This window comes from Mus caroli, unplaced genomic scaffold (genome assembly GCF_978045245.1).
Source record: "Mus caroli unplaced genomic scaffold, Mus_caroli_1 scaffold_7, whole genome shotgun sequence".
Lineage (NCBI taxonomy): Eukaryota > Metazoa > Chordata > Mammalia > Rodentia > Muridae > Mus > Mus caroli.
The window spans coordinates 107,212,604-107,221,972 of record NW_028227262.1 but is presented as its reverse complement, the minus strand read 5'-3'; the positions used below and the strand labels follow the sequence as shown (position 1 = coordinate 107,221,972).

General features: G+C 43.8%; 1 protein-coding gene across 3 annotated transcripts; it reads left to right on the top strand.

Moving 5' to 3' along the window:
* Positions 1–2,364: 2,364 nt before the first annotated feature.
* Positions 2,365–7,247, top strand: Gstk1 (glutathione S-transferase kappa 1). Of its 3 annotated transcripts, none has more exons than XM_021164885.3 (8): positions 2,369–2,562; positions 3,020–3,101; positions 3,264–3,415; positions 4,071–4,171; positions 4,321–4,356; positions 6,176–6,292; positions 6,637–6,730; positions 7,026–7,247. In XM_021164885.3, the coding sequence occupies exons 2-8, from the start codon at positions 3,025–3,027 to the stop codon at positions 7,073–7,075; spliced, it is 627 nt and encodes a 208-aa protein (XP_021020544.1). In that variant the 5' UTR covers positions 2,369–2,562; positions 3,020–3,024; the 3' UTR covers positions 7,076–7,247. The 3 variants fall into 3 exon arrangements, with proteins under 3 accessions (XP_085696787.1, XP_021020544.1, XP_021020543.1); XM_021164884.3 differs by having other exon boundaries at positions 2,370–2,562; positions 3,287–3,415; XM_085840661.1 differs by lacking the exon at positions 3,264–3,415 and having other exon boundaries at positions 2,365–2,562.
* The last annotated feature ends 2,122 nt before the right edge of the window (positions 7,248–9,369 follow it).

The window sequence follows — 9,369 nt, the reverse complement described above, 5'->3', positions numbered from 1 at the left end:
GAAAATTGCCCAACAGGGTGAGCTGATGCTCAGGAATCATTAGGTTATGTAATAGTGGCAGGAAAGGCATATAGCAGCAGGAACCAAGACTAAGTCTCTGGGGCCACACCTCTCCATAGTGCACCCATCCTAGACATGCAAAATGGTAGTCTATCTCCAAAAAACTCACTTGCTTCCCATAGCCTTTCCTGGATGGCTTCTGTTAGAGAGCTAAAATCGACTTTTGAATAAAAATAAGCACAAATTATATTTACTCATTTTTTTCCACCTACTAGATTTTGACAGACATATTTTTTAATTGTATGTAACTGAGTATGTCTGTCTTTTAAGGGTTTTTTTCATTTGATATTACAATTAGTCATGCTGTCTGTCATCCCAGATATGTACCAAGTGTTTGTCTGTAACTGTGTCAGCTGCTTCACTCATTTGTCTTAAACAGTTAAGTATTTGACGCTCCCAGTTTAACTGTGGTATATGCATCCAACTATATTTTACTAAAACCTCTCATCCTAGTATCATTCATTGAATAATGAATCTTTTACTAAATTGAAAAGGCAGCTTATTTAAAGCTTTTCTGCAATTAATTTATGGCTCTGCTTATTGAGGTTTCAAATATAAGCATTGTCTCTACCTTATGTAAGGAGATAAAAATTTCATGCATAAACACCAACTTTTCCCTCCATCCTCCAATGTCTAGTAATTATTATTATGTTTAGTTCTTCTGTGGGTCCTTTGGCTACCTTATGCAGTTTTGTTTAACACTCTGTTTCAACAGCTCTCATCAGTGTCTAGGGTTCAACTGAACAAGTGCACAGCCAGTGACTCCAGTAGCTGAAGGTTGTCTCTGTACCTCCAGTTTCCATTAAAAGAACTACAGTGCAATTTATTAAAGAAATAGAGAATTCAGGAACCTGAGTCTCCCAACAAGCTGCTGGGTTTCATCCAATTATAAGCATCTAAGTTTAACGAATCACAGGTAGTCAACCATCCGAAGATCATGTCTTAGTACCACCAACTCCTCACCATGACCGGTTATTTCTGAGCCTTAATCACTTTTTCTGTCTGTAAATATTAAATGCCCACATTGCAGAGTGGCACTCTTTGAACCTCTCCTGATGCTATGTACTGTCTGAAGTGTTCTTTGCTAAAGGCACTCTAAGTTGTCTAAAGCTTTCTTTTAACACTAGCTATTACTCTCATCAATATAATGGTGTAAGAAAATAAAAGAAAGTACATTTTTAACCTGTCAGTACGTGATGTGCGTATGTTTGAATATTACAATGTGGGCACCCCACATGAGGAGGTCTTTCCTTGTTTTCCACCTTGTTTAATCAAGGTTCTGAATATACAGCAGTATTATGCATGCTAAGATAAGTAGCCAGGGAGCTTCCAAGGACTCTCCCGTCTCTACCTCCTATCTCATAGTAGGAACACTGGGATTACAGATTAATGCTACTAAATACAGCATCATGTGTACTCTGAAGATCAAAAATCAGGTCAACACAGTTGCACCATTGACCCACTAAACCCCCTCCACAGACGAAAAGGGAATATATTTTTGTTTTTGCCCCCATATCATCTATAATGCCAAAACTTTTAATAATAACTGATAACAATAGTATATGGTTCCAGGATATACAAGGCAACATATCAAGACCCCACCCCACCCCAAAAAAAAAACCCTAAATAAATGAATAATACTAGTAGCAAATGAAGTCCTGTGCCTTCCGTCTTGGGATGTAAGTCATCCTTTTGTTTAGTGTGTCCACACTGTATACATTACCTACCTCCATTTCTGTGACCACCTCTGTTATCAGATCAAGTGCTGTACTAATGAAATACTTATGTTCAAGTAATATTTTTAATATAATAAGGCACAAATTTTAGTGTGGCATGTTATGATTCTTCTAGCATTCATCACTAATGTGCCTAATTTATAAGTTATAATTTACTGTGTTTAGAAAAAAAACATAATATGTAGAGTTTGATGTCATCTACAGTTTCAGGCATCCCCTGGGTGTGCTGTAATGTATAGGATGAAGATTTTTTTTTTAAAGACCACTATGTCAACTGTCAAATTCATTCCAAACTTTGTTCTAATCTCTGAGAAAGTGAATACAATAAAAGATGTAATTCGGAATTTCCATATTGCCGATCTTTAAAAGTCACCCAACGCAAATTTGGATCCTTGTGCATTGCCTTCTTGCTTGAGGGACAAAGTTCTAGAACTGGCTGCACACACTTGAGATCCTTCTCTGGGTCTGACCTTCCCCTTTATCTCAGACTCCGCCTTCCTCATCCGCTCTTGGTCTACGGGTGTACACCCCTGGGCCCGCCCCGTGGGGCGGGGCCTCTCCCGGAGACTGCGCACTAGGGCCCTTAGCGGACCCGCCTGCAATTCGCCGACTACGATTGGCTGCTTGCTCCTCAGCTGCCTAAAACTCCTCGGCAGCCCAAGGCTTCATGTTCACTTTCTCTCACCACTGTAGAATGGGGCCGGCGCCGCGCATCCTGGAACTCTTCTACGACGTGCTGTCCCCGTACTCCTGGCTGGGCTTTGAGGTGACGCAGGGGAGCCGCCCGGGCTGTGGTCTGCGAGGCGAGTGCCCAGTGGGGCACTGGTCACCGGGCTGCAGAAATTCCTGTCGATGCCCTCAGGGTTAAGCACAGGATTCAGGTTGAAGTTCACTTTGTGCCTTTAAACGGACCGTGACTCCGCCAAGTAGGGTCCTGATCCTAAGGTCAAATATTCTCTTTCCATAGACCCTAGAAAGAACAGAGGCGACTGCAATGAAGCTAGGTCAAGTTCGGGGAGGGGGATCAGGGGCGCTAGGATGCTCTACGGGATGAAAACCGTACACTGGAGTAAGCATTCTGGTATCTATTTCAAAGAACTGAGAGTTTTGTCCTATTAAACCAACCAGTTCAGTGTGAAGTGCCCATCTCTGCCCTGCACTTAGAGGCAGAAGACAGCCCTCAAATGCCACACAAGCTCCCCTTCTTATCTCTGCACTTGTAGGTCCTATGCAGATACCAACACCTCTGGAATATAAAGCTGCAGTTGCGGCCCACTTTAATCGCTGGGATCATGAAAGACAGCGGTAAGCATGAAGAAGCTCCACCTCTCTGGGCAAGGAGGGTTGCTTTCTGTGGCCTGAGGGGCCTGTCCTGCACTGAGTATGCAGACCTCAGCCTAAGCTAGTAGTTTGTTTTCTACTGGAGAGGTTCCCCAAGCCTGAGACCCTCATGTCCTCTCTCACCAGTTGTCTTAACTCTACACTGCCAGGAAACCAACCACCTGCTATGGTTCCCCGAAAAGGCCGGTACATGTTCAAAGAGATTCCTCTCCTGAAGCAGTTCTTCCAGGTTCCCCTCAACATACCCAAGGATTTCTTTGGTGAGGCTGTTAAGAAAGGTGAGGAGGAGGCTGGAGAACAGGCTCAGCAGTTAAGAGCACCGACTGCTCTTCCAGAGGACCTAATTTAATTCCCAGCATCCACATGGTGGGTCACAACCATCTATAACTCCAGTTTCAGAGGAAGCAGAAATAAATAAGTGAAGAGGGTCAGAAACATTGGGGAATATAGTGGCGAGCAGTCCAGCTGGGGCTTTCATAGGATATCAAGAAGTAAAACATACTTGTGTGGGGAACCCAGCATCAGCTAGCCAAAAGAGAGGGATGCGAGAAACAAGGACTGCATAGAGTAAATCCATTATGAGAAACTGGAATTAAAGACTGCAGGTGACGGAGCTTGGGGGCGTGTCTGAAAGAAGGATGGGCTTGGGGGCGTGTCTGAAGGAAGGTTGAGCTTGGGGGCGTGTCTGAAGGAAGGATGAGCTTGGGGGCGTGTCTGAAGGAAGGATGAGCTTGGGGGCGTGTCTGAAGGAAGGATGAGCTTGAGGGCGTGTCTGAAGGAAGGATGAGCTTGGGGGCGTGTCTGAAGGAAGGATGAGCTTGGGGGCGTGTCTGAAGGATGAGCTTGGGGGCGTGTCTGAAGGAAGGATGGCACGTTCCTCCATCAGGACATAAGGAATAGAAATCTTAGGTCTACATGCCTCTGCCCCCACAGGAAGTATAAATGCCATGCGCTTCCTCACCACCGTAAGCATGGAGCAACCAGAAATGCTGGAGAAGGTGTCCAGAGAGATATGGATGCGTGTATGGTCTCGAGTAAGGGCTAAACTCTGAATCCTGGAGGGAAGGGACGGGGAGCTAGATGACATTCTGACCTTGCCCGGGGCAATTTCCAGAAATAGGATCCTGCTGTCATACCGGTCTCTTTGCTATTTCCTTCTGGCTAAATGTTCTCTTCTTCTTAGGATGAAGATATCACGGAGTATCAGAGCATTCTGGCTGTGAGTGTCTAGACTGGACTACCCTACTATTGCCACAGGGAATCTGAGAACAAAAAAGGGTTCTTAATGATTTAGAAAGTTAGTGTCTGAGGGGACAGGTTACTATAAAGTTGGGATGAAGAGGATTCTTTGAAGAATGTTCTGTGGGCTATGGTTGTAGCTCAGTTGTAGAGTTAAGCGCAGTTCATACTTAATCTGCTTGAGTCCCTGAGTTTAATCCCCAGCCACAGCAACAAAACGTCTACTGTGGATAGCATATGAATAAAATGAGTTTGGTGAAAGAAAAATGAAGTAAGTCAGTGTGGGAAAGGGAGGACCATGTGGGAACCCTGGATGGGAAAGAATGGAGCCTTCTGTTCACGGGCCTCCAGGGATTCCCAGCGCAAGCTTCACTGATGTATGCCCATCATAAAGCAGGAGACTTTACCCAGACAAAAAAGATAACTGACAAGTGAGAATTAAACAGATGCTCAGTGAGAAATAAATGAAAAGTGCTCAAAACATGGAGTGCATGCCAGACAGGGAGGGGGCTTTAAAAGTTAGATGTTCTTTGGCATGAAGTCAAGAAACTGAAAATGATCTTTTTCTCCTGTATACAAATGATACTTGACACATATTCTATTAATATGTGAGACACCAAATCACTCCTAAGCTAGATATGCAAAGAATGGGCTACATTTCCCTCTAGTGTCTATATCTAGTTTCTAAAGGCATATACATGTGGTGTGGTGTGTGTGTGTGTGTGTGTGTGTGTGTGTGTGTGTGTTTAGTCTGGTTTTACTTAATACTTAGGATATCTTGTTAATTCAGTGGCTCATCCATTTCCCCTGTTTCTCAACAACTCATTTAACTATTAGGGACAATGGCTCATAGGAGGTCACGTTGTAGCTTCTCAACCTGGGCTGTACACTGGCATAACCATGAGTGCCAAGTGTCATCCTCAGGAAAGGCTGATGTCATCAATTAGGGAATAGCCTTCATACTGGGACTTTGAATAGCTCCTTAAGATATTCCAGGTTGGAATACCACTAATTCTAAACTTTAACGTGCATCCCAATCAGAAGCCCTTTCATTGTCTAGAAGCCAACAGGTAGTTGTAGCCATGACTCTATTCCAAAAATCTTGAGGAAAATCTACAGGACTTAGAACCTTAGGTTTCTGACCTCCCTTGTCATTTGCCCATTCATTCATTCACCCATTATTCATTCATTCATTCATTCATTCACCCACTCAGAAAATGTGGGGGTGACAACACATTTGTTCCTTGTTTAGAGAGGAACATCATTTGCTCCTCTCGAAAGGTGGTTGTGTGATGATCGCTGCTATACAATAATACCCAAGGCAAGGTAGAGCAGATGGGCTCTGCCCACTGGCTGCCTGTCATACAGGGTACTGAGACTGTTAGGAATTCTAAGGCAAAGGGACAAAAGCACTCTGGGCTTGAATTCTAGGGATATGGTGTTTAATGATGCTATTGACAAAAGTTTGTGCCTCTAAGCAAGGAATAAATGGCTGTTCTGTGCTGTGTCCTCATTGTGAAATGGAAAAATGAGGCTAGCTGGCCTCTGCGATGCCCTCTGGTGCAGTTTCTGTGACTTTGACTTCTTTGTGCCCTCTGCCTTTTCCACTTACCTATAGACTTTAGGAAAAGGAGACAATCTGTCTTGACTAGGCTAGATAATCTGTTACTTGCAGTTGAGCAAAGGTCTTTCCAGAAAAACTTGAGAACAGAGAGGGAAAAGAATAAGGTTTCCTTCCACCCCCACAGTGCAGTCTCAGCAATGCAGTGTTAGCGACATGCTCTTCCTTGTCTCCCCAGGCAGCAGTGAAGGCTGGAATGTCCACAGCACAAGCCCAACACTTTCTGGAGAAGATCTCCACACAACAGGTGAAGAACAAGCTCATTGAGAACACTGATGCAGCCTGCAAATATGGGGTGAGCAACTACATGTGTATTCCCCAGCCCCTGTCTAAAGAGAGAGAAGTGATGTCACCATGGCTGTTCATGTTCATGGCTGTTAGCTGCCTTCTTCCCATCATAAGTCTTCCCCAGCTTTCCTAAACATCTCATCAACTCCCTTTCTACCCCCCTTACCCTAGTCAAGGAAGGAAAGGATGGTGGTTTTTACAAATAAGAATCTATGTGCCACATAGGTAGAGCTGAGAAGATCCCTAAGGCCAACGAGTCTCTTAGCAGACATTTCATTTGCTTTGTTCTTTGCACCTCAGACCATAACCACTCGCTCTATCACCTTCCTTCCTATACTCTGTTTTCTCTAGGCCTTTGGGCTACCCACCACTGTTGCCCATGTGGATGGTAAAACCTACATGTTATTTGGGTCTGACCGCTTGGAGTTGCTAGCTTATCTGTTAGGTAAGTTCAGGTTTTCATTCACTTGACCTTTTGACCCCAGCCCAACACCCATTATATCACATGACCATAACAACAACAATAAAAGCTTCTGCTATTTCTAACAAGGAAGCCTTGTATTTAGTTGGTGCTGATCTAGGTTGTGTGATGTTCTTAAGTCTCCCCATAGGGGAGAAGGAAATCTTCTAGACCTTGAAGCTAAGCAGTTCTTAGAAGGTCCTGGGACTCCTTAGGACCATCTCCCACTGCTACCTGTCTTATGACCACGTATAGACACCTGTGATTTTTCTCCATCTAGGAGAGAAGTGGATGGGCCCTGTACCCCCAACTGCGAATGCCAGACTTTAAGACTGCCTTACAGAGTAATCTTTGATGTCTCCATCTGATGTGGCCCTGGGAACTGGAGCAAGAGTCCACCTTTAGCTGTGCCTGCCTTTACTTCTGTGCCTCACAAGTGCCTTTTGAAAAGCCTTAAATTCTGCATTCCCATAAAATAAAGTTGATGCCACTAAACAAAGCATTTCTGGATCTGTGTCTGCCTGGCTGGGGTTCGGGTACAATGATCCATGATCGGATACATGCTGCCCACTCCAGAGTCTGGGCAAGATGAACTCTTTCTGGATCCACAGCCCTCCTTGCTCCCCCAAGCACACTGGGGCAACAGTGGAGTAAGTGCAGGAAACAGTCTCCCTTTCCTCTCATTTATCAAAGACAAGAAACTAAGCTCAGTAGACTTAGCAACAAATCAGCTTGGCATTCACTGTCTCTGACCAGCCGGGGAAACTGGGAGAGAAGTAGGACTGGGATCCTAAAACTGTGAACAGTGGAAGGAACCAGGAAAACATCCAGCTGTGCTCAGATACTTAATCCAAGTTCAGAACCAGAGCAAGGTGGTCTCTGTCTTTGCTGTGACCTTCAGATGTTGTTTAGTCTTTCATAATTCCGAGATCTCGAGAACAGTATGCCTCTGTGTACAGCCTGCTATAAAATCCGTCCCCTCCTAAGTCTCTTCCGCTTTTCCACACCCTTCTCAGCTATTTATTTGCCTAAATCTCCACTTCTGTGTATTCCCTACTGTTCAATAATCAGAAATTTCTGCATTTTGGTATCATACTGACTTATGTGAGAAGTCTGTTTTGAAGCGCAGCCCACACTTGGACACATGATTGGAACTGAGGTCACAGCTTTCAATGAGGCTAAGCCTTCTTGCCAGCTGCCCTTTGCTTGCTCCCTCTGGCTTTCCCATTTTATATCCCATTTTCTCCCTGAATACCCTGTTACTTCCTGTCATTTTCCTTCCCCTGGTCTTCTTGACTGTGCTCTGTGCATCTTCTGGGATCTAAAATCATCTTCACCCAGGTTCACTGTTGTGTAAAACCGGAAGTACATCTTAGAAGGACTGTTTCCTTCTACAAAGGAGTCTTTAGTACATACAGTTCATATAAAATAAAAAAAAAAAAAACATGAAGACATCCACTGTTTACAAACATAAGGTCACAATAAAACAATGAGTAGCTTTGTATACATTAGAGCTGCCCAGGCAATAGTGAGTGTGAAGATTTAGGAATAACAATGCATGTCTCTGCGTTGCCTTCTCATCCAAAACCTTTGGCTATAGGCCCAGTGGGTAAAAGTACTAAGTGCCAAGTCTGATGACCTGAGCCCAACGCCTAGAACCTTCATAGTGAAAGAGAAAATGTCCTCTTAAAAGTTCTCTTCTGAACCATGCCACTCCACACACACAGCATGCACCATGGCACACACGGGCTCTCACACAAACATCAAAAATACATGTAATTTTCATCTCAAAAACATACGTTTTGCATAGCAGTAGTTTATATATTAAATACCACAACAGATAAACTTAGTATGGTCTCAAACAGATGAAGAAATGTCAGTTTATAAAATCCCTCACTGTAAGCACTCCTGTGCTTACCTACTGGGCCAAGCTACCTGGTATAACCTGAGAAATTAAACCATACTCGGTCCATAAGGATCACAGCAAGAGGGGCTGGTGAGATGGCTCAGTGGGTAAGAGCACCCGACTGCTCTTCTGAAGGTCCAAAGTTCAAATCCCAGCAACCACATGGTGGCTCACAACCATCCGTAATGAGATCTGACTCCTTCTTCTGGAGTGTCTGAAGACAGCTACAGTGTACTTACATATAATAAAAAAAATAAATAAATCTTTAAAAAAAAAAAAGGATCACAGCAAGACCTAGGCAACCAGATTTTATACCCTTATCAGAAACAAAATATAGTGGCAAATGCCAGGATCAATATAGTTGTATTTGCCAGGATGCAGTGACGTTTGCAAGCAATGCAGAGTACACAAGATTAATGTCTAAGACCAATTTCCTTGTCACGCTTCCAGGCTTTCTTGATTTCTAAGGGAGCATATATAGACACTCAAGGTGGTCTGCACATTTCACTGCCTGAGAAAGTACCTTGGTTTCTTGGGAACTGTAAGGCACATAGTGTCCCTGGAGCCATGGACTCTAACCAAAAAAAAAAAAAAAAAAAAAAAAAAAAGAGAGAGAGAGAGAGAGAGAGAAAACCCTGTTGCTGTAATAAAAATATCCTGACACAGGTAGATTAAGAAAGGAAGGGTTTACTTTGGCTCACCGTTTGAGAGTCAGGCC